The following is a 25,710-nucleotide window of genomic DNA, read 5'->3' as shown; positions in this document are numbered from 1 at the left end:
CAGTCACACGGTCACAGAGTCCCTCACACACACTCCCTTACACACACAGTCACACGGTCACAGAGTCCCTCACACACACACACATAGTCACACACTCACACACACTCCCTCACACACACTCCCTCACACACACACACACACACACACACTCTCTCACACACACATTCCCTCACACGCACACTCCCTCACTCCTCCCCCTCACCCACTGCGTTGCTGCATTGCCCCAGGGTTGAATGAATTATGAGGTAAAACCAAATTGGATTTAGATGACAGAAAGAAACAGACTACAATCGCAAGATTAAAAAAGAACCCATTTTATATAGAACACTAAATTTACCCATCTTTACACAGAATTCCTGATCCTTTTCATATAAAATTTATTGTGCTTATAAAACTCTACAATCAAAGCTATTACTTGGTGTCTCCATTATGTAAAACACTTGGTGGGTGCAATGCTTATGTCCTAGCATCACAAATTATATTAGAACTTGAATATTTTGGATAATTTCAAAGTGTTAACAAACTCCGATATGTGGAGGGCTTTGCTTAAAGAGCAGCAGCACCACACAGTCACCTTTCTGTATTCCACTGGCACTGACACGGAGGGGGGCGGGAGTGGTACAGTCTCACAGGGGGGAGGTGGGAGTGGTACAGTCTCACAGGGGGGATGGGGGGGAGGTGGGTGTGGTACAGTCTCACAGCGGGTGTGGGGGGGAGGTGGGAGTGGTACAGTCTGGCTGGCACTAACAGTCTCATGGAGGGGGTCAGGAGTGGTACAGTCTCACTGACACTGAGTCTCTTGGGTGGGGGGAGGAATACACTTGCACTGACTCTATCTTGGGGTGGGGGTGATAACAGTTGCACTGATACTGACTCTCTCCTGGTTGGGGAGAAGGGTACAGTTGCACTGACATTTCCCCCAGGGATACAATGCTGAGTTGAAGCTAAGTTCAGAAAGGAAGCTCACTTTGTCGATTGCTGGGATGTAGAAATTGCCTAATGATGGCCGGTTGAATAAGTTGGGGGGTCTACTGGAGAGTGAGGAATATCCAGTTAAGGCTTAAAATTCTGAGAAGGACTGAAGGCATACACTGGGAGTCCAAAGATGTGCAGGCGAGGTGGATTAGCCATGGGAAATGCAGGATTACAGGGATAGTTGGGGCGGGGGATGCTCTTCGGAGGATCACTGTGGATTTCATGGACCAAATGGCCTTTTTCCTCACTGTAGGGATTCTATGATTATTGGGGAACCCAACCCACTTCAGAATGAGCTGAGAAGGAATGTTTACCCTCATTAGCCTTTGGAATTCTTTAGTCAGGGAGCAGTGGAGGCTGGGTCACAACCTCAAAACGGAGTTAGACCAATTTTTGACAACAGTGGAGCCAAAGGTTATGGGGGGTCAAGCAGAAAGTGGAGCTAAAGCCATTCTCAGATCCGACATGATCTTGTTGAATGGTATGAGTAGGCTGAAGGGCCTATTCCTGTTGGTATATCTGATGATATGATGAATTCAGAGTTGTAAATCCTAAATGGGATTGGGAACTGGAATCAAGCAAACCTCAGAAACACAGGAATAAAAATGAAACTTGAGCCTTTGTGAATGTCTGTGCTGTGAACTCCCTGTACATGCCACTGTCTCCCATACAAAGAGAATAGACTGAACCCGTGAAGCTACCAAACAGAAAGGTTGGAGCTACTTCAGATTCTGGATCAGAGTGGTGCTGGAAAAGCACAGCAGTTCAGGCAGCATCCGAGGAGCACGAAAATCGATGTTTCAGGCAAAAGCCCTTCATCAGGAATACAGGCAGAGTGCCTGAAGGGTGGAGAGATAAGTGAGAGGAGGGTGGGGGTGGGGAGAAAGTAGCATAGAGAGTACAATAGGTGAATGGGGGTGGGGTTGAAGGTGACAGGTCAGAGAGGAGGGTGGAGTGGATAGGTGGAAAGGAAGATAGGCAGTTAGGACAGGTCATGGGGACAGTGCTGAGCTGGAAGGCTGGAGCTGGGGTGAGGTGGGGGAAGGGGGAATGAGGAGACTGGTGAAATCCACATTGATGCCCTGGGGTTGAAATGTTCTGAGGCGGAAGATGAGGCGTTCTTCCTCCAGGCGTCAGGTGGTGAAGGAGCAGTGGTGAAGGAGGCCCGTGTCCTCGGCTGAGTGGGAGGGGAAGTTAAAATGTTGGGCTACAGGGCGGTGTAGTACCTGAGTTCACTTCCCGCCACACACCTTCAGGATCTGAAATCTGACCAGAGAAAAACCCCACCAGCCCACCTCTGAAATTCTTACCATGTAAACCCTTTCCCTTCCCAATCTTGTACAAAACTCAGACACTGCACTGACATGACTACAGCCTGACTGCACTTAAATTGCAATGAGGTGTTGTTTTGTGAAAGAAAAAGAGTTCCCTCTAACTCCAGACCTCTCTATCCCATTCCTTCCCCCTGGAATTCTGAGTCGGTATTCCCAAACACTCAATGAATTAACATGCTTATATAGAAAAACACTCAGGGGCCTCCGCTGTGAACGTATTGCCCCCTTCTGACACTCTCACCTTTGACCTACATCCTCAGCCCTCCCCCTGCCCCATTCTCTGAGGCTCTCTACGCGTAAAGTGGAGAACAAGAGTCAATGCGGTAGCAATGGGGCATCACACACATTGGCATCCAGTGGGTATGGAAGCTGCCTCTGAGAGGGCAGTTGTTTGTAAGAGGGTAATCCCCGGTGTCACAGCGAGGAGTTGTTCAGTTCCCGGTGAGCAGTGAACGTGGCTGATCGGGGAGGTGGGTAGGTGGGGGGGGTGGTGGTGGTGGTTTATCCGTGGGTGTGTGTCAGGGTGCTCCTTAGCAGTTTCTGTTTTCAAAGCATCTGAATCTCCCACTGCTGGAGCGGATTCTCCTCGTCGTGTTTACAGATAATCGCACTGTCCCGATCGTAAGACTTGCCACCTAAAAGTGAAGGAGACAGGAATCATGTCAGCGGCTGGACTAACACGGTGAGCTCATCACGACAAACCAGGGGGGACTTCACCGCCCGGCCCCCAAACTCCAATGGCACCACCCCCTTTCATTGGCGTCCACCACATATTGCCCATCCCTCGTTTAAGTTTAGAGGGAATTGCCCTGTTGCCAATCACCATTTTCATTCACTGCTCCGTCCACCCATTTCTTCCCCCCCGTGATTCGAGGTAAAATGGAGATATTTCTCCCTCCCTCTCGGTTCACTAGCGTGTGATTCCCCAAGTCTGTGCTGATCCCACTGATTCCACCCCAGAGCCAGTAGTTCAAAGGTTGTGAGGTGACTGTCATCTCAGTTACCAGGCTGTTCCGAGACTCAAAAATGAAGTATCTGCCCTTCTCACTTCAAGTCTTTTTTTAAAAAAGAAATTTACGGGATGAGGGCATCTCCGGGTAAGCCAGCATTCATTGTCCATCCCTAATAGCCCACAGAGCATTTAAGAGTCAAGCACATTGCTCTGGGTCTGGAGTCACATGTAGGTTAGACCAGGTAAGGATGGGAGATTTCCTTCCCTAAAGGACATTAGTGAATCGGATAGGTTTTTCAAACAATCAGCAATGGTTTCATGGTCACCATTAGTCATTTAATTCCAGATTATGGTTTGAATTCAAATTCTCCTTCCCCATTAACTGCTACCCCACAGTTACAACAGTGGAGTAAAATCCTTTGTGGAACGGAAGGCAATATGGTCAAGTATTTGGCATTAGCAGCAGCTTGGCACAATGTTAATACAGTGAGGATTGCAGCCAAGGACAAAGACACCCTGTGGCTGTCCATCCACTGCAACTGAAGGAGGGAAAGTCACCATCGCTCCCCCAAAGACCATGGGCAGCTCGAGAGAGAGACAGAGGTAATTGGGTGGTGAGATTAACCTGATGGACAGCATGCCTCGGGAGGGGGTGGGCAAGGTTTTAGATTAGATTACTTACAGTGTGGAAACAGGCCCTTCGGCCCAATAAGTCCACACCGACCCTCCGAAGAGCAACCCACCCAGACCCTACACCTAACACTATGGGCAATTTAGCATGGCCAATTCACCTGACCTGCACATCTTTTGGACTGTGGGAGGAAACCGGAGCAGCCGGAGGAAACCCACGCAGACACGGGGAGAATGTGCAAACTCCACACAGACAGTCGCCCGAAGGTGTGAATTGAACCCAGGTCTCTGGCGCTGTGAAGCAGCAGTGCTAACTACTGTGCCACCGTGCCGCCCCGGTGTGAGAAGGTTTGGTCTGCGTTTGATCTCAATCCATCAGGGAATCGAACCTGTGCTGTAGGCAACACAAATTAACCAGTCCAGCCAAATGAGCTAGCCAATCCGCCAACTGAGTGAGCAGGTCCAGTCAACGACCAGCCTAGCCTGGCACCTGGGATCCAGTATGCCTTTGTAATATGCAAATTAGCTGAGTGAGTGGGAACAGCAACCTATAGCATTCCTCCACTCAGATCAGATCCTGCAGCATTGGTTTAGCTACTGAGGCACCTGCTGACACTTCAATCTGTGGGTGTCCTCATCAATCTCACATGGGGTTCTTCACTCGGAAGACCGGTCACTGGAGAACAGCATAAGGGTGTGTACAACCACGTGGCACCTTTAACATCAGGCACTTCACAGGAGGATGATCTTGAGAACTTACTTCAGGAAACAGTAAGGATTTGTAAGATGAGAGTTGTGCAATCTGGTTGTAACTGGGCAGGGAGCTAATATAGTCGAGTGTGCGATGCTGGAAAAGCTCAGCTGGTCAGGCAGCATCCGAGGACAAGGAGAATTGACGTTTCAGGCGAAGCCCTTCATCAATATCTGCAGTCCTCACTTTCTCCAGGGAGCTAATATAGGTCAACAAGCATAGAGGTGATGGATGAACAGGATTTGGTTTGAGTTAGGACATGAACAGCAGAGTCTGGATGTGCTCCAGATTACGGAGATGGGAGTTTGGTCAGGGGAGCATGGGATAATCAAATCTGGGGGTAACAGAGGCTCGAAGTGAATGGGTACAATAGGGACTGAGTTGGGTGACATTACAGGGATGGAAATAGGTAACTGTGGTGATGGAGGAGAAGTGATTGGAAGCTCATCTTGTGCTCAAATAGTTTACAAACACGATCCAGTGTCTGGTTGAGCCTTGGAGCGCTGCCCGGATGAGGAATGAAGCCTGTGCCTGGTGAGGTAGCAAAGATCAAAAACAATGGCATCAAGTTTCTCGAAATGCAGGAACATTGATGCAAGTAGGCAGCTGGAGTCAAAGGCAGCGGCTTAGAAAACACTCACCTTTGATGTCGAGTACAAGTCCCTTGTACAAGAGGCTCTGGATTGTTCCACTCTTTTCAAATGTCCAGCAATGCCTTGGTACCCGCTTCTCAGACCAAAGCACAACTTTTGTGCCAGTCTCACTCAATGCGCCAATGGTTTGGAGGCTCAGTTCTGGAGCAAACTGTGACACAAGTGAGGGTAAAATACATGAAACGGGATATGTAACAAGACACTACATCAGATGACAGAACTTCATTTTCCACGCTTCACAAGGTATTGACTCTTTCTGGGGTACGGGCTCCAACATTACCAAGTTGCCATCTTTTGGTAAACAGCCTTTCTCAATATTGCAGGTTTAGCAGGTGAATGTCACTGAACTACCTAACATGGAGAACATCACAGTTGAACACAGTCAGGTTCTCCACCAACTGTCAGCTGTGGCTCAGTTATCAGCTGAGTTGCTTCTCTGCGTGGAGTGTGGGTTCATGCCACTCCACGTGGTACTGAATGGGTGCAGTGTTGTTGGATGAACCATCAACTGAAAGCTTTGAAGAGGTGTCCTGTAGCTGCAAGCTATTAACATATATCAAAAAGCAGTGTTTCTAGTTCTAAACCCCATTTCATTGAATGTCTCCACCCAGTCTGCAAAACAGCCATTGATCAGAGCTCTCAGTTTTCCATCCTGTAGCCAACTTTGTGACCATGTTAATTTTATCCCATGGGCTTGAGCAAACAACTTGTTGCTTGCAACTTTATCAAGTTCCTTTCCCAGTCCATATGCACTTTAGTTACAATACACTCATCTATAAACACCATTTCATTAAAAAAATTAAGAGCCTCATGTGGGGCAGTCATAATGCCCCTGCCTCTGGACCAGGAGATCACAGTTGAAGTCCCACTCATGCTAGAGATGTGTCATGAAGACTCTGAACTGGTCGATTGAAATATCTATCAGCGCAAATTGTTTTTTTAAGATGAGGAAATCTCAATTAAGTTAGTCAAATATGACGAGCCCTTAACAAATCCATGCTGACTCTCCTTAATTAGCTCAAGTTTGTCAAAGTGGCTGTCGGTTTTCTGCCGGATCATTGCTTCCAAAAGCTTCCCAATCACTGATGTCAAGACAGCCTGGTCTGTAGTCACTGGATTTATCTTTCTCCTCTTGCTGTGAACAACAGTTGCAATCTTACAGCCCTATGGTACCCCCCACCAAACCTCTTCCTAAGTAAACATTGATGCAAACGTTCAGTTGGTATCTGCTGTTGGGCTCTGACACTATGGAGGACTCAGTACTGAGAGCAGAGCTGGGCACTCCACCTGAGTACAGGGAGACTGACCTTGCAGGGAATAAGATGCACATTTACAAGAATGAAACCTGGACTTTAAGGGTTGAGTTATTAAGAGAGATTATACACTGAGGCCAGTTTTCTGTGGAACTTAGAAGGGTATTGGGTGATCGAAGTCTTCAAGAATTAACAGGAATAGACAGGGTAGATAAAAATAACTTATTTCCACTGGTTGGGGATTCTAGATCTCAGAGATATAGTCTGTGAATGAGGGCCAGACCATTCAGGAGAGATGTTACAAAGCTAAAACAAAAAGTGTGGTAGATGCTCTGAACTCTTTTCCAAAAATGGTAGTGGATGCAGGATCAGTTGGTAATTTAAAATTTAAGCCAGATAAATCTTTCTTAAGCTAAGATAAGAAGGGATATGGGCCAAAGGAGGTAGATGGAGTTTGGTCACAAATCAGCCACGATCTCACTGAATGCAGGAACAGGCTGGAGGGACTGAATGGCCTGCTCCTGTTCCTAGGTTTCCTACAACATGATCGCCATCTATTCAGCCCAATCATTACTCAGACTAGCCTTTCCTGTGATTAGAAGAACTTCATGACTGTGGTCATCATTGACAATGTCAGCATTGTAATTCATTGCAAATGGTAGTCAATGTACTAGCACCATGTGGGTGTGGGTCTGTAGTCACATATCGACCAGACCAGGTAATTAACTGATTTGTGAGAATCATCGCTACTGAAACTCACTTTTTATTCCAGATTTTCTAAAATGATGTGAAATTTCATTCTGCCCTTGTTGGATACAACCACATCATTAAGCCAGGCCCCTGGAATATTCAGTCAGTAGTACATCTATTATGCCCCATTGCCCAAACTTGTCTGTAAAAGACCATTAATTCTGTCTATTATCCGCCAATCTATTCCTGTCCTGTTGATTTGCCCTTACTTTCTGTTGACACTGTCAGAAGCTGGATTCTCCTGTGTATTGTCAAGCTGACATCTCGACTCCTCTTTTCCTCTTTCATTTAGAGTTCTCCGTACCCTTCTCCATTCTTTTCTCTTCGAGGTGAATCTAGAGTGTATTCAGACAGAGTTTCAGGTCCGCCCACTACTGCACTACATTTCAACTTGAGACCAGGCTAGATCTCGCCCCAGTTTGCAGACGTCTGTCTTCCTCCGGTTGTGAAGGTCATTTGGAGGGTGCTCAAGTTAAAGGGAGCTTTTTGTGGGCAAAACCATCAGAGCCTGTTCGTGTCCCACGAGCAACAAGGTGAAACCATCAGTCTCGGTTTGTCTGTATCTAGCGAGGCGGCTACATTGTCTGCACACACCCAGCCATCTTAAGCTCTCCCTAACATCACCCCACGACCACTTGAATGTCACTAGTCTCTTGCACAGTACATCTCTTACTTTGGGTTTCAGCATCCCCTTCTCATAGAACCAGAGCTGCTCCAGTTCCTTATTCTCTGCAGTGACAATGACCCGTCCAGACTTCACATCCTCCTGACACAGAGTGACCGACAGAAGGTCATTTGTCTCTTTGTTCTTGATGTGGAAAAATGCAGGTTTCTGTAAAGTCAAAGACATTTTGGTGTTACCCTCAAGAGTGGTTAGCAAGGCAGAGTTGTGATGATTCTCTGTATTTCCCCCACCACATTTGTATGAATTGTCAGGCAACAAGAGTGAGAGAACTCAGATGAGAATGGTACCATACACACTTCAAAAGGGACAACTGACATACTGAGTCCCCGAGCAAGGAATGGCACAGGTAGGAGAAGAAATGAGTGGTGAGTTATATTTGGGAGATTAAAAGATTTTATTAATAGGAGGAAGAAAAGGTAGGGGAAGCGCAGATGTCCCACAAGTTGTCTCCGTATTCCTCGGAGTTGGTGGACAGGGATCAGAGGGGCTACAGACTTACAGTATCATGGTTGAGGTTGAGATTGGAGTTTGGAGGTTGGATTATGGAGCTAAACATATTTAGCCGCTCAGTTACAAGAAGCACAGTGTCCGGCACTAACCTGTGAGACCGGTGCTAAGGATCCAATCCTCAAGAAGCCGCTGTACTTGGGCCAGTTAGAAATCTCAATGGGCTCCAGGAGCACTTGGCGACCTCGGAAGTTGCTGTGCTCATACAGCACCCAGCTACAGATGGCAAAGATAAACTGAATGAGCATCAGTGACAGTGGGCAAGATAATGCCAGCCCTTTAACCTTTGGGGTTCTGTGAAGCCTGAACTTGGTTTGGGCTAGGAATGCCTGGAAATTTTACATCATGATGTCTCGCAGGTTTGAGGTGTTACCTCGAGGGGTTTGGTGTCTCTGCCCACTATATTGTGACAGGGAGTAATACTCTAAATGACAGTGTACACAAGTGGGTGTGTGGAATAGCCTCATACTGTTTGACTAGTCGCACTTTGAGACTGTTGTAACTATACAGATCAAGGCCAGGATTTCTGAACTTCCAGCAATGTTCTGAACCTCATGACATTGAAGAGTTAACTGCAAGCTTCCCAAGAGAAAATACACACCAATATTAACTAAAATAATGTTTTTTCTCCCATTTTAGTTAAACTACTTTGCCCTTCAGATCTAAATATTCTGGAGCTGGAGGAAAGAAAGACTGAATGGGTGATTTTTGACTCTTTTCAGACATGGAGGACCCTGTTCACTCTCTTATTGGTCCTGGGAAGACAGGACACTTTATTTTATTCATTCGTGGGATCTGGGCATCATTGGCCAGGCCAATATTTTATACCTACCCCTAATTTCCCAGAAGGCAGTTAAATGTCAATCACATTGTGGGTCTGGAGTCACATGTAGGCCTCAGACCAGGTAAGGATTCCTTCCCTGAAGGACATTAGTGAACCAGATGGGTTTTTCTGACGTACAGCAATCATTTTGTGGTCATCATTAGACTCGACTTGGAGGTGCCGGTGTTGGACTGGGGTGGACAAAGTTAACAATCACACAACACCAGGTTATTGTCCAACAGGTTTATTTGGAAGCACCAGCTTTTGAAGCACTGCCTGTCAAAGCAACCACTTGATGAGGGAGCAGCACTCCAAAAGATAGTCCTTCCAAATAAACCTGTTGGACTATAGCTTTGTCATGTGATTTTTAACATCATTAGACTCCTAATTCTAGATATCTACTGAATTAAAATTCCACCATCTGCCATAGCAGGATTCAAACTCAGGTCCCCAGAACATTACCAGGGTTTCTGAATTAACAGTCGAGTGGTAATACCACTGGCCATCACCTCTCCTATCAAGGAATCAATAACAGCATGGAGCCAAGATGATTGGAGGCAGGATGACACCTCCAGGAAGAGAAATTGGAGACAGGGGCAAATTGCTTGATTAACCAGTGTCAAAGATCATTAGTAATCAAATCAAATAAAATGCTTTCAAGTTAAAAAATTCTTTGCTTTGCTATTAAAAAGTGAATTAACCATATGTTTGTGGTTTTATTTCTCAATTGTCTAATGAGTCTCTTGGTCAAATGTTTAAGATGACAACAAACACTGTTCTCCACGTTGCCATTGCCTCCTATGTCGGCTCTTCAAGTGTAGTAAAGGGTCACTTAGATCCGACAGACCCATTGGATGTCCCTGATTGGGGAATCCCTATCCTTCAGCCAATGCCTGCCAACTCAGACTGAAGTCTCTATGAATGACACCCTTACTCAGCTTTGTAATACTGTCTGATCTGATCAACAGGAATAAACAGTGTGTAAATTCCAGGATGCAAGGGGTCAGCCATTCAGGGGGTTGTTAAAGGGGGGGGGGGGGGGGGGGGAGGGTGCGAAGCTGTTAATGCTGACACCATAGCCCGTGGGCAGGATGGGAATGAACGGGTCATTCCTGTCAGTTCAACTTGGAAATGGTCAATTTTACAAAACTGATATTCTGTTAATATCCTCCACTATTTGTATTTTAGTGGAGAAATAATCCTGCTATACTTTGGAATACTTTGGTGTAGTTTTGACCATGTATTTGGTGACTCTGTTCACTACAGTTGATGAGTAAATATCCACATCCAAGTAAAAAGCTGACAATATCTGTCCTGGAAAGTAACTACTTTCTAAAGACAATCAAATTAAAAGGAGTTGGTCATTAAACCTCATTGCATACTTACACACCACCATTGACACGGAGGGACAAAACCAGATTATTGTAACCGTCGGAGACCAGATTCTTCAATTCAGAGTCGAGTTCAATCTCTTTTCCTTCAAAGTTCTCCAAACTGTACAAAGTGATTGAAGGCTCAGAGAAGACCTGTGCAAAACAGATGGTAAACCAATAGACCATATTCTAGCTCCACCATTACTGGCTCTGTTCCAATCCCCTCCCTTTCAATTCTGCTTTTCAAGCACATCTTTCAACTTCTTTCTTGTGAGCGATGCAGATTTTTAAAAGAACATCCCAAAGCACAAGGAAGAGCTTGCCATGGATAGATTTTTTTAAAGCACCTCTGGAGCTGGTGGGATTTGAATCTGGGTCTTCTGATCCAGGGCTGTGGACACTACCACTGCACCACAGGAGCCTGCAGAAACTGCATTTACATAGCGACCTCAGTAGTCTGAAAGCCCTTCGCAGGCAGATTCCTGATGAAGGGCTTATGCCTGAAACATCGATCCGCCTGCTCCTTGGATGCTGCCTGACCTGCTGTGCTTTTCCAGCACCACACACTTGACCCTTGACCCTTCACAGGCAATCAGGTACCCTGGAAATACAGCCACTGTTGGTCAAGTTGCTGTGGACTATTCAAGTAGGCTAATCCCATTGGAAGTCTCTGCTTACTCTATGTGGCTGCGATAGCAAGAGGACAGAAATGTCCAAAGTTTGCTTCAGAAGCTGAGCGTTGAAATATTTTCAGCAAATGCGGAAGCCAATCTTCACTTAGTGGGGGGGCCCCTCCAAATGTATTAAGTGGAATGGCTCGAGGGTAAGCAGGAAGGTGTGTGCTAGTGACTGACAGAGTTTATGTGCTTACCCCCTCCCCCAAAGAAATAGGTTTGACAGTGAGAGGGTGGGCTGGTGAAGGGGACCGTAACAATGAGCCCCATGCGCAATCTATTCCATTTGCTCATCCACTTTCTATGGTAGCAGGCTCCACATTCTCCCTGCTCCCTGTGTAAAGACGTTTCTCCCAAATTTCACGTTGGATTTAATTTTGGGCTACTCTATAATTTATGCCAAAAAAAGTGTGGTGCTGGAAAAACACAGCGGGTCAGGCAGCTTCCAAGGAGCAGGAGAATCGACGTTTCGGGCATAACCTCTTCATCAGGAATGATCACATTCCTGAAGAAGGGCTTATGCATGAAATGTTGACTCTCCTGCTCCTCGGATGCTGCCTGACCGGCTGTGCTTTTCCAACATCACACATTTTGACTTTGATCTCCAGCATTTGCAGTTTTCATTTTCTCCTACTGTATAATTTATGACTGCTAGTGTCTGACTCCTCTCCACATCCACCTTCTCAAACCCTTGCATTATATAAATGACATTACTCCCTGGAGAGAGAGGAAATCTCTGGATTATTCAGCCTGTCAGTTCATAACATCACAGTGCCTGGTTGCTTCTTGCTGGCTTTGGGCCTGGGAAGATTGAGTTGCTTAGCGGATGCCTAGCTCCAATCAGGCTGATCACAAGGGTTTGAACATCCAGGAGAGTCGTGTAGGTCACAGAGCAATGGAGGGATGGGGGGGAACGGAGCATTTCTTTGTGGATACTCCTGCTTCCCATGTGATGTCTTACAGTGTATTCAAAGAGTCTGAATTGTTGTGCCAATGCATACTCCTGTGCGCGCTGTAGCACAAAGCTATTGCGAGGACCCAACTTTCTCTCCGTCACATGGCTGACCCGCAATCTCTTCCTACCACAAAAATCTAAACTCATAACTTACTGAACTGGATCCTCAGCCAAACAAGACTGAACTCAGTCACTGCTGAATACCTGGTGAAAGATGTAAGTTCCTCATAAAATGATAGGGTCCCAATCTGAATTTACACAGGAGGCTTCTCCTGGAGGAGAAAGTGAGGACTGCAGATGCTGGAGATCAGAGCTGAAAATGTGTTGCTGGAAAAGCGCAGCAGGTCAGGCAGCATTCAAGGGACAGGAGAACCGACGTTTCGGGCATAAGCCCTTCTTCAGGAATTCCTGGAGCCAATGGTAAAACCAGTGGGTGATGGAGAACAAACAGAAAGCTCACTGTTCTGATTTTAACTCCCATTCCACCTAATTACCTCCAAGAGGTGAAGGAGGATGTTAAAGTGGTCCCTCAAAGAGCAGCTCTGTTTATACCAGTAAATTTAATCTAGTGTCTTTCACCAACTGAACCATTTACAGAATAATGAACCAGCTCCTCCAATAGTCATGACCCACAGCTGGTATTTACCTAGCACATGAAATACAGTGAAATGTCCCGAGTTACTGCATTGGAACATGAGCAAATTTCAACATCAAGTCACATGAGGTGTTAGGTCAGGCAACCCAAACTTTGATCAAGGAAGCTACAGTTTGCCAATAGGGGAGACTTACATGCGGTATGGCCATCACACTTCGGATGTGGGCAGTCACCCTGCTGCCCATCGATGGGAGGTCTGGATAATCTCCCTCACCAACCACAAAGACTCTCCCACTGTAATCCTGGCCCTCATACAGCGCCCAACTGAAAGACAATACATGCTTGAATTGGTGAACAGTGCATTGTGCTGGAACGTAGAGCTATGGCTATTAGCTGGATCGCAAGAACAGAACTACACTGAACAGACCATTCAGCCCATCAAGTCAATGTTGTGGCTTGTGCTCCAAGTGAGCCTACTATTAACATTCTTAACCTAACCCTACTAACATGTCCTTTTTCTCCTTATATATTAAGGGAAGCTAGATAAGTGTAGAACAAGTCAACAAAAAATGAAAATTGGACTTTAAAGAATCTGGGAAGAGGGAGTGTTTCAGTTGTAGAGTCTTGTTCAGAGACCATTTAGAGTACTGCTTTAATCAGGGTCCTCAAGCCCAGCAGCAGGTACAGCACAGATGATAATAAAAAAAACAGAAATTGCTGGAGATACTCAGCAGGTCTGGCAACATCTGTGGAGAGAAAACAAGTCCCGAGACATTTCTTCTGAATATCCTCCAACATCGGTGGTTTTTGTCTTATTCCACTATGGGACATCGAGACCAAATGTGTTGCATGATGGCATTTAATTTCACAGATTAAACTCATATTCCCATGAGTCTGGGAGAAAGAAGTGTGTTCTGGTTGAGATGTAAAAAACGATAAGTGGATATATATTTCTCCAGAACCAGGGCAAAAAAATCTTAAAAATGGAGCCAAGACTTTCAGAAATCTTTTTTATGTAAAAGATCATGAAAATCTAGAACTCTCACACCAAGATTGATGGATGGACCAATTGGAGTTTTCAAGATAAAATGCAACACATTTTTCTGTGAGATCAGATATTAAGGAACATGTAGCAACATTAACTAAATGGAGCTGAGCTACATTTAACCCAGATATCATTAAAACGCGGAACAGTTGAGGCACTGAATGACACACTTATATTCTGAAACCTATCAAAGGACAGAAACCAGCATATCCCATTCTAAAAGATGAAAGATTTGATCTAAAATTGTTTAATGTATCACATCTCTATGACACTGGACTCCTTTGGCTATAAATTCTGTGATCATGATCTTATTCTCCACAACCACCTGATGAAGGAGCGGTGGTCAGAAAGCTAATGCTTCCAAATAAACTTGTTGGACTATAACCTGTTGCACTATAACCTGGTGTGGTGTAGTTTTTAATGGCTTGCGACCAATAGAGTGCCACAAGGATCGGTGCTCGGTCCACTACTTTTCATCATTTATATAAATGATTTGGACGTGAGCATAAGAGGGAAAGTTAGTAAGTTTGCAGATGACACCAAAATTGGAGGTGCAGTGGACAGCAAAGAAGCTTACCTCAGATTACAACAGGATCTTGATCAGATGGGCCGATGTGCCGAGAAGTGGCTGATGGAGTTAATTTAGATAAATGAGAGATGCTGCATTTTGGGAAAGCAAATCTTAGCAGGACTTATAGACTTAATGGTAAGATAAGTGGGAGTGTTGCTGAACAAAGAGATCTTGGAGTGCAGGTTCATAGTACTCAAAGTGGAGTCGCAGATAGATAGGATAGTGAAGGCAGCATTTGTTATGCTTTCCTTTATTGGTCAGAGTATTGAGTACAGGAGTTGAGAGGTCATGTTGAGGCTGTGCAGGACATTGGTTAGGCCACTGTTGGAATATTGCGTGCAATTCTAGTCTCCTTCCTATCGGAAGGATGTTGTGAAACTTGAAAGAGTTCAGAAAAGATTTACAAGGATTTTGCCAAGGTTGGAGGATTTGAGCTACAGGAAGAGGCTAAACAGGTTGGGGCTGTTTCCTCTAGAGCGTCGGAGGCTGAGGGGTGACCTTATAGAGGCTTATAAAATCATGAGGGGCATGGATAGGATAAATAGACAAAGTCTTTTCCCTGGGGTGGGGCAGTCCAGAACTAGAGGGCATAGGTTTAGGGTGAGAGTGGAAAGATATAAAAGAGACCTAAGGGGCAACTTTTTCAAGCAGAGGGTAGTACATGTATGGAATGAGCTGCCAGAGGATATGGTGGAGGCTAATACGATTGTAACATTTAAAAGGCATCTGGATGGGTCTATGAATAGGAAGGATTTGGAGGGATATGGGTCAGGTGCTGGCAGGTGGGACCAGATTGGGTTGGGATATCTGGTCGGCGTGGACAAGTTGGACCAAAGGGTCTGTTTCTGTGCTGTACATCTCTATGACTCTATATTCTGAAAAAATTGGAAGCTTTGTGCTCAGACCGTGCAGTGCTTTAGGATGTCACTGTGCGGCGCTAGTGAGCAAAGATGCAAATGGCTGCCCACTGCTGGCGAAGTGGTGGAAAGTCAGACAGGGAGTTCTTGCAACAAAGCAACGTAACAAAGGACTGAGACCAGAAATCCATGTCCCATTCTCAGACAGAAATAGCACCCCCTCCAGTATTCTCACTAATAATCATTAAAAGTCAAATGCTTCTGTAATAGTTGCACTGCCTCTGTTAGCTTAATGAAGGTGGTAACTCACTGTGTTTGCAATTGAACAGGATGATGTTGCTGCATGATTGGTGCCTATTTAACTTGCTATAAATACTTAGGGATAATAATTAAAAGGGTGACTGCACATGCTGATGACATTAAATGTGTATTGTCATCCTTTTTATATTGTGATTCACTTTGGGAATTTAAAATGTACACATTTTTAATCTTTGTATTTAAAACATTTTGCTGTCTCTCTCCTCAATCTTCTTCAAACCAATCTTTCTTTCTCTTTCTCGTTCTCTTCTGTATCTGATATGACACTAAACTGAACTATTTTCTGGTGGCAGATTGGCTCAGTGGTTAGCACTGCTGCCTTACAGTGCCAGGGACTCGGGCTTGATTCCACCCTCGGGGCAACTGTGTGGAGTTTGCACATTCTCTCCATGTCTGCATGTGTTTCCTCTGGGTGCTCCGGTTTCCTTCCACAGTCCAAAGATGTGCAGATTAGGTGGATTGGCAATGTTAAATTGCCCCATTGCGTCCAGGGATGTATAAGTTGAGTGGACTAGCCATGGGAATTACAGAGATAGTGTGGGTCTGGATGGGATGCTTTTCAGAGGGGCAGTGTGTACTCAGTGGGTTGAATGGCCCACTTCCATAATGTGGGGATTCTAGCTTAATTCAACCTATTTCTCAGTCTTTCCACTATATAATTTCAGTCATTAATGTTCATTGATTAAAACACCCATGCAGTTGCACTGTTCACTGAGAAGTGTCTGATTCGCTGTTGCCTTCAATAAAACTCTATCAGTTCACATTTTCTGTGACCTAACAGTAAATAATGTTTGAGCTGAAGTATGGAGGGCTAAGTGTGACACAGCCACTATTATATTGTTTATTTATGGAACTGGTCTCAGATAACAATTGGGGGTGGTAGGGTGATTTTGGATGTAAAAAGGTAAGACTTGCATTTATATAGTGCCTTTGTCAACCTCAGGACTTCTCCAACTATATTAAACTACACTATTTTTGAAGTGTAGTCAAGGCTGTAATGTAGTTTATACAAAGCAAGCTCCCATAAATATCAAAGTGACATCTCTGAAAAATGGTCGCTGGACCAGAAACATTAACTCTGCTTTCTCTCCACAAATGCTGCCAGACCTGCTGAATTGCAGTAGCAATTTCTGTTTTTGTTTCAGGTTTTCTGTGCCCGCAGTTTGTTGGTTTATAACATCAAAGTGATAATAGCCAGATAAATCTAGTTTAGGGATGTTGATTGAAACGTACCATTTGTCAGGCCATCAGGCCTGCCTCCTCAGTTTACACATGCCACACTGATGGTATGCAATATGTTGCAACAATAAACTGCATTTACCTGCCACTTAGAACCCTGCAAGACTGCATCTTAAAATCTTTTGGGAGCTCCATCTTGTTCCCCTCAAGCATCATGCAGCGTCCACTGAATTCCACCTCTGCATAGGCCTTTATCTTTATTGTGAAAGAAAAGAATTTAAATTTAAATTCCAGGAAAAAGGAACTTTTGTCAATCATCTTATCCATATCCTCTGGCATTGACTATTTCGCCCCCTTAACCTTATCAAAACACTTCAAGATTTTTAATCCCTTTATCAGATCCCTATTTAGCTTTCCCAGCTTGAGGCAGAATAGCATCAGGCTCACTGTGGAACTAAAGTTCCTTATCTGTGGTACCAGATTAGTCAATCTCTCTAAGTCTTGCCACCCTACCTAAACAGCGATGGGCAGCATTAGACACAATACTCTAGCTAGAATCTAGCCAATGTTTTAGAAAGGCTCATAATACCTTCTATGTTCTTTCTCACCGAGCTTGAGTGATAAAGCTAACTCAAGTTCGCTTACAAAATAAATAAATTGCAGAGAATAATACTTACCTTCAATTGGAGTTGTGGATTGCTTGGCTCCACCTGAACATACAAAACACAAGATGGTGTCACATTGTTGGTCAGCCAATGTTTATGCCATGACCTAATCCCTACTCTCAGCTCTCTGGGACATACACCGTGAAACAGGTTCGGTCAGGGCCCCTCTCAACATGTTTGCTTGCAAACCACCACTCCCCCACCCCCATGTCTTCAACATTCCATACAGCTCCCTGCTGCACAACAAAATTGATTTTCTGAATAAAGTGCAGTAATACAATGAAAAATACATTTGCCGAGACATTTGCATCATTACTTAATCTGAAACTGAATTCATTAGTTGAAAATAGAGTAGCCCTGTCCAGAAGCAGACTGATTGAGACCCACTGAATAAAGTGCAGTGGAGAACTGATTCAGTCACACTTGTGATGGAACAAAGCAGTTGATTATTTTTTCACATTGCCCATAGAAGGAATTGTCTGAGCAGGTGTTGTCTTGATCATGAGAGCCCATATGTGGTCAGTATTGAACAAAGATCTGCCAGGTCCTGGCTTGTGCCCAGTGTGTATCCCCACCCGAAAAAAGATGCTTGTTCTGATTTGACCACATTACTCTCCATCAAAGGACATTTTAAATCTCTCAGCCCTTCATCCCCATTTACTATTTAGGCCCAGGGTTATCATTATAAATGTTTCATGTTTATTTAGTTTCAAATGCACTTTTGGAAAATATTGAAGTCTGGTTTTAGCATATCATTTTTAATTGTTTCTCCATCAGCCTCAGCAAAATGGACACAATCAGTGATGGCCAATTTGCTACCTGTCTCCCAACCTTGACAACACCCAGAGAGTGTGTGGCTGGGCACTGGTGAGTGTGTGAGCGAGTCAGGGAAGTGCAGAATAAGATAGCCCCGTCTAAAGCAGGGTCACTGTCACAGGGAAGGAGCCAACCTGGATTCAACTTGTGTAGTCCTGGCAATTGAACAAGTGGGGTCCTTCACTTCCTCAAGATGCCTTGAACTTCTCTCCTGGATGCCTCAGATTGTAAGTTCAGAACCTTTATAGTACATGTGGCAAACATCAAGGTAGGAACATGTCCCTTTATTGTGAGATTGAATTTGCACAGGAGTACAGTGGAAAATGCAGCAATGATTGAACTGAATGGCAAAATAATTTGGGAGTGTTGTATGGTCCCACCATATGATTTAATAAAATAAAATGCCAATTTTAAAACCAAAGAAAGAAGGTTTTTCACATCCTGTTGGATTACAGTGTATGTTCCTTCCAAAAAATGTTAATGATGATTTACTTGCCCCTTGAGCAATATCTTGAACACCTTGCCGTTGTCCCAACGGTTTCTCAATAGAGGTCAGTGCAACTCTGAGTGGAAAGTATCTCATGTACACATCGCCCCCTCTGAAACAAGTTCCAGTGGCAAATAGATATACAAATACACTGTCACTTGTATAGAAGCAATTTTTGAGAAGAATGTTAACGTGCTTCCTCAAGATTAGATTCTCATAGTTTTTCTTTCTCCTTTCTTCAGTCCCAAAGGTGTTTATGGCAGCAGACACCTGGTTGCTTTCCCTGGCTCAATCCCCTACACCTCGGCTATAAGTGTGTACTTTCCTCTCAATACTTAAAAGAAACATAAAGATGTTTGAGTTCCCACCTACCATCTACTTGCCTCTGTAAGGGGGCACCAATTAGAAATCAGCAAGAGAAACCCTCATCAATTCCTGTTTCTCTCTCTCTGCTTTGTCAGGCCAAGAAAAAGCTGCTAACTCCAGTTGAATTTTGACAATTTTAACCAACCTGTCCAGATGTGTTATGACACAGCACTGGTGCAGGTGGGGACTCAAACCCAGGTCTACTGGCTCAGAGCTACAGACACTACCACTGCACCACAACAGTCCTCCAGTTGAATGTATTTTTTTTCCTTTTAGACACCCATGTGGCCAATCCCCTATTTGTTTTTGTGGACAAGGTCCAGGCTGCAGTAGTAGCAGTAGCTGCTTGTGCAGCTGGACATAGTTCAAACTAAAGGAAAAACAAACACACACTACATAAAACCAAAAAGAAACAAATACTTCCGGATGAATGTATTTCTGGAAGGTTCATCACATGACCATCTGCTTCCAATCACATCACTCTACCCACCCACCATTTATCAACTTACCTGTCACTCTTCAGTTGTCCCGCCTTCCCACAGCCAATTGAATGATTTGGGGGAAGTTCTTGGCTAATCTAATTGTAACCACAAACGGATATTCCTTACACCACCATTGCTTACCAAGAATCTATCCAGCTCTGCCTTAAAAATATGAAAAGATTTTGCTTTCATTGCCCTTCTAGGAAGAGAGTTTCAAAGACTTGTAACTCTCAAAAAAAAACTTCACCTCATCTGATTGAAGTTGGAGATCCCTTATTTTTAAAGTGACCCCTAGTTCTAGATTCTCCTGTAAGAATCTGGCCTGTCAAGAACTCTCAGGGTTTTATATGCTTCAATCAAGTTGCCACCTACTCTCCTGGACTCTGATGGTTACAAGGCTAGCCTGTCCAACCTTTTCCCATAAGGCAACCTGCCCAATTCAGGTTCCAGGTATTAGTGTGGTGCTGCTCTCTACCTGTAGAGTAATCTAACCCGAGGAGAAAGTGAGGTCTGCAGATGCTGGAGATCAGAGCTGAAAATGTGTTGCTGGAAAAGCGCAGCAGGTCAGGCAGCATCCAGGGAATAGGAGAATCGACGTTTCGGGCATAAGCCTTTCTGAAGAAGGGCTTATTCCCGAAACGTCGATTCTCCTGTTCCCTGGATGCTGCCTGACCTGCTGCGCTTTTCCAGCAACACATTTTCAGCGAGTAATCTAACCTCCCCACCCTGCCCTCCGCCACACACACACACACACATCCTGGGCTGGTGGTAGAACTTCAAATGCTGCATTGATGAAGAACTTGGACATCAATTGGAGAGTGCATTTTCCAGAGTACAGCAGCAGCTCAGAACACAGCAGTTTCTTCATCAAGGTATTGGTGGAAGGGACAGGCACATTATTAAGATTATAAGAGGACACGGTATTGAGGTAAAAGTTCTGCTTACCAGTAAGATAGGGTGCAGGGAGCTAATATTACAATTCTGGGCACCCCAGTCCTGAGGATTCCGGTAAATTCCTTTCTCGACAATGTACTGAGCTCCGGAATAATTGACACCTTCGTAAGCCACCCATCTGAAAGATGAAATGATGAATATTTACCAGCAAGGCAGCAGCTCAATTCAGATTTGAAAACAGGAATTGCAGCTCAATTCCTGGGAAAGGAAAAGCATTTTCTAGGCATTGAGCCCAGCTACTGTCAGCTCAAGGTCTTAAATTATTCACTTTTATATTAAGCTTATTTGCTTTTCCTGGAGGATATTCTCCCTCGGGATTTGGTCCTCCTTATACCTCACCCAAGATGCCTTCCTTCAGCATGAGCACAGGCAGCTGTTTGACTGTGGAGCCTTTTGCAGGTAACACCTGAATACATCGGTGTCACACCTGATGGAAAAAACAGGTCATCCTCAGTGAGCAGTCAGCAGTGACAAAACTCCACATTTCCCATGTGTATCTGAGGTATTAGAGACAGATTTCAACATTCAATTGAACTTAGATCGCTAGAGATCAAATCTGATACAATCCCTGTCAATAATGACCAATTCCAAATAGAGAGAAGTTAATCATTGCCCCTGGACATTCAGTGGTACTGCTATCCTTATGTCCCCCATTATCAACATCCTGCAGGTTACCATCATCCAGAAACTCAACTGGACCAGCCATATTAATACAGTGGTGGCAAGAGCAGGTCAGAGCTAAGTTCAACCATGGGACTTCCCACCCAGAACCTAATTTCCAAATGGCAAGTAACAAGCCTCCTGACTCCCTGTCCATCCTCAGCAAGGCACAAGTATGAGTGAGATGGAATACTCCCCACTTGCCTGCATGAGGGCAGCTCCAATATCAGTGAAAAAAAACTCAACACCATCCAGGATGAAGCAGCCCACCTGATTGTTTGTGGATGTGGTGCCCCTCATTCCCTTTGCCTCTGATGCTCAGTAGCAGTGCTGTGTAACAGATAGACTGAGACATTACCTTACAAACACATGACCACTTCCATCCAGATAGACAAGGGCTGCATACACACAGGAGCACCAACAGCTGCAAGTTCCCTGCAAGCCACACACTATCCTGATTTTGGGAAAATAAATGACCTTTCCTTCTGTGTCACTGGGTTAAAATTTCAGAATTCCCTCCCTAACGGTACTGTGGCTGTACACCAAATGGATTGCAACGAAGGTTCAAGAAGGCACCTTCTCAAGGAGAATGGGGAGTGACCCAGCCAGTGAAGCCCACGTCCCATGAATGGAAAAGAAAAGGCTACAGCTTGCTAAGTGTACCTTAAACACTAGGGAGCGCTAGATTTCACAAAGTAGGTAGAATGTTCCTGTTTTTGGGATAAGTCTGAAAGCAGAAGAGTTTTAGATTAGATTAGATTACTTACAGTGTGGAAACAGGCCCTTCGGCCCAATAAGTCACAATGACCCGCCGAAGTGCAACCCACCCAGACCCATTCCCCTACATTTACCCCTACCCCTTACACTACGGGCAATTTTGCATGGCCAATTCATCTAACCTGCACATTTTTGGATTGTGGGAGGAAACCGGAGCACCCGGAGGAAACCCACGCAGACACGGGGAGAATGTGCAAACTCCACACAGTCGGTCACCTGAGGCGGGAATTGAACCCGGGAGTTTTGTGGAAAGAAAGCCATGGCCTACTTTAGTCATTAAAAACCTGTCAGATATTACGACAATCTGACAGTGAATAGCTGCTGGTTAGATTTCTCCTGGAGTTAAGACGCTAGAGCAAGTCCCACCCTCCCAAAGCTGCCAGCCAATCAGAGGCTGGCTGCTGCGGAACTTGGCCATTGCCTCCAGGCTCTTTCCAGACCTGCTTGGAATGCAAGTGACTGCAGCTGAGGTGGTAGGAGATCCTCAAGTAAGTCTTTAATTGACCACTTTAAGAACATTATTTGACGGAGGAGTGGAAAGTTCAACCATGGGCCTTCCCACCCAGAACCTAATTTCCAAATGGCAGGAAAAGGGGGAGTAGTTCCCCAATACCAACACACTGCCCGTCCTGCCACTTCACAGGTCAGAAAGTTCCACTTATAAATATTAAAGAAAACACTGGTGTTTGTAAAGTAAAAGGAAATGGCAGCCAAAATAAACATCATAATAACAGCGCCTTTGTATTGTGCCTACTTGCAGTCCACGGTAGTTCTGTCACTTACACTCCACTCATGACTTGCATGGATTGTACGTGGTTTTTGACATTAACCAGCTCCAGGTCTGGGATGGGCTCAGTGATCATAATTGAATCACTTTCTTCATCGTCAATTCTGTTGTTCAGAGCAATCACGGGGTTGAAAAACTCCTTTTGGAAAAAGAAAGGAAGATATGAAACAAGGTGACTTGGAACCACTTTCTGTTCAACAGCTGCCACTTACTTAAATAAAGAAATGATCCCTTTGGCTTTTTGCAAATTCATTCCACCTCTCCGCTCTTGTGCTCCCACTGATATGACTGGCAGTAGAAGATTAGTTGTCAATCTGCTGTCGCTGCCTGGAGTGTTAACCATTTGCTTTGCCATGTGGATACTACAATGGGGCATCAGTATACATTATGGGTAAATGCCACTCACCCCTCCCACAGCACATGCGTAGCAGCAGCAGCTCACCCCAATCACTTCACTAAACAGTGCAGTCTTTACAAGCAGAAATCTTGGCTAATTTTGCCTTTTCCAAACCCAAGATCACAAGATCAACTACATCATGCCTCATAGAATCATAGAATAACACTCCTCCAAAAGAGCCCTGTAACCCACCATGCCTATGGTGGCTCTTTGGAAGAGCTATCCAATTTGTCCATCTCCCTTTTAACTTTCCTAACAGCTCAACACATTTTATGATCTCAGGAATCCATATGACATCCTGGTGAATGTTGCCAATGTGTCCACCACCAGAAGCTATTCCAGCAGAACATTACTCCAGGAGGTAGTGCCACCATCTGGTCAAGATGAAAGACTGCACTTTGACTACTGGTAGTGGCTAGTCTCCAACATAGAAATGCTTACCTCTCTTCATTTATTACGTCATGTGGGGGGAGGTGGAGAAGCTTAGCTCTGTGCCTTCGCTTTACAAGAAATTGTTTCCCAATACTTACTGCCCGGATGAGGCGCATTGACTTCAAATCCTCATCACAGCCACTCCACGTCCTCCAGTCCATGAACTCGCCTTCTTCCAAGAGATACTGATGACCCCTGAACCCTTCCTTAGAGTAGCCAACCCATCTGCAAGAATATGTGAATGACAAAACACAGCAAGTCAGGATTAAGCATTTAAAAAGCAGTGGCTTCATGAATAAACAACCACCCAACATCGTTGCCTAAAAGAATTGAGGGAGCTTTACTCAGTATCTAACACCGTGTTGTTCCTGTCCTGGGAGTGTTTGTTGAGGACAGTATCGAGGAAGCTTTACTTTCAGTTCAAAAGCGTGGAATGAAAAGAAAGTACTTGCATTTCTGTTGCAGATTCTGTGACCTCAGAGCAACCCAAAGCTTCTCAGAGCTAAAGAAGTATATTCAAAATGTAGTTGCTGTTATAATATCAGAAAGGTAGATGCCAGTTTGTGCACAGCAAGCTCCCACAACGAGCAACTGAAATAAGGGACAAGTTCAGCTGTTTTTTGTTAGGGTGAGAGTTAAATGTTGCACAGGGATAATTATTGCACCAGGACATCAGAAAGAACTTCTCTGCTTTTCAAATGGTATAGAGGATACTTTGCATCTGTCCAACTTGCTAAACAGAGTTGAAGCTCCGTGTCTGATCAGTAAGTAGCCTCTCAGACAGCAGCACTTGATTTCTACTGCACTGGAGATGTCAATCTTCAGACTCCAGGTGAGAGCGCAGTTCCCACCAGCCATAGCAAACATGTCATTTTATCAGCAGTAGAAAGATTTATGGAAGTCCATCACACTGTCTGTATACAATGGATAACTTCATGGATATACGACTCAGAAACAGGCCAATTGGCCCAACCAGTTCATGCCAGCGGTTATGTTTCACTCAAACCCCCTCCTTCATCTAAATCTATCATTGTAATTCCCTATCCCTTCTCCCTTGACTACTAGTCTAGCTTCCCTTTAAATAAATCTATACTATTGACCTCAACCACACCATGTGGCACTGAGTTACTCGCATACTGAGAGTGTATATATACAGAAACAAATACTGGGGAAGTGATAGCCTAGTGGTTTTATCGTTGGGACTATTTATCCCTGAACTCAATAAAAGCAATCAGGAATTATGAATCTACTGATGGCTATGAAAACATTGTTGGGAAAACCCATCTGGCTGACTAATGTCCTTTGGGGAAGAGATCTGCCATCCTTACCTGGTCTGATCTATATGTGACTCCAGACCCACAGTAATGTGGTTGACCGTCAACTGCCCTCTGAAAAGGGCCGAGCAAGCCACTCAGTTGTATCAGTTGCTACAAAGTCTCAAAAAAAATCATTGTGGGTCAACCTACAGCACAAAGACTACAGTGGTTCAGGAGGGCAGCTCACTATCACCTTGTCTAACTAGGGCAAGAAATGCTGGCCAGCCAAAAACCTCCATTGTAAAGTGCTCCTGACCCAAGAAAGGGTGTCAGTGCAGTGGGTAGGGGGTCAGTACAGCGGGGGGAGAGAGTGCATTGGGTAGGGGGTCAGGGCAGTGGAAAGGGGGTCAGTGCAGCAGGAAGGGGGGGAAAGAGTGCATTGGGTAGGGGGTCAGTACATCGGGGGGGAAGAGTGCATTGGGTAGGGGGTCAGTACAGCAAGGGGGGGGAAGAGTGCATTGGGTAGGGGGTCAGTACAGTGGGGGGGGAAGAGTGCATTGGGTAGGGGTTCGGTACAGCGGGGGGGAAGAGTGCATTGGGTAGGGGTTCAGGCAGTGGATAGTGAATCAGTGCAGTGGGAAGGGGGTCAGTGCAGTGGGAAGGGGGTCAGTGCAGTGGGAAGGGGGGGAAAGAGTGCATTGGGTAGGGGGTCAGTACAGCGGGGGGGAAGAGTGCATTGGGTAGGAGGTCA

The 25,710-nt window shown here is 45.0% G+C and overlaps 1 protein-coding gene across 1 annotated transcript in view; it reads right to left on the bottom strand.

Annotated features, from left to right (window-relative positions):
- Nucleotides 1-502: 502 nt before the first annotated feature.
- The window catches only part of LOC122563379 (beta/gamma crystallin domain-containing protein 2-like), a 61,449-nt gene continuing 36,241 nt past the window's right edge, over nucleotides 503-25,710 (bottom strand). The window contains exons 10-20 of the mRNA XM_043717120.2: nucleotides 23,802-23,928; nucleotides 22,871-23,013; nucleotides 20,642-20,768; nucleotides 17,558-17,590; nucleotides 17,023-17,135; nucleotides 13,105-13,234; nucleotides 10,700-10,839; nucleotides 8,583-8,706; nucleotides 7,972-8,130; nucleotides 5,284-5,446; nucleotides 503-2,944 (exon numbers count right to left, since the gene is read on the bottom strand). Of these exons, the coding sequence (XP_043573055.2) occupies nucleotides 2,856-2,944; nucleotides 5,284-5,446; nucleotides 7,972-8,130; nucleotides 8,583-8,706; nucleotides 10,700-10,839; nucleotides 13,105-13,234; nucleotides 17,023-17,135; nucleotides 17,558-17,590; nucleotides 20,642-20,768; nucleotides 22,871-23,013; nucleotides 23,802-23,928 (1,348 nt within the window). The 3' untranslated portion in view covers nucleotides 503-2,855. The remainder of the gene's footprint in view (nucleotides 2,945-5,283; nucleotides 5,447-7,971; nucleotides 8,131-8,582; nucleotides 8,707-10,699; nucleotides 10,840-13,104; nucleotides 13,235-17,022; nucleotides 17,136-17,557; nucleotides 17,591-20,641; nucleotides 20,769-22,870; nucleotides 23,014-23,801; nucleotides 23,929-25,710) is intronic.

Source organism: Chiloscyllium plagiosum, unplaced genomic scaffold (genome assembly GCF_037043375.1).
Source record: "Chiloscyllium plagiosum isolate Xiang-an unplaced genomic scaffold, Cpla_swu_hap1 HiC_scaffold_30, whole genome shotgun sequence".
Lineage (NCBI taxonomy): Eukaryota > Metazoa > Chordata > Chondrichthyes > Orectolobiformes > Hemiscylliidae > Chiloscyllium > Chiloscyllium plagiosum.
This window is presented reverse-complemented; position numbering and strand designations above follow the sequence as displayed.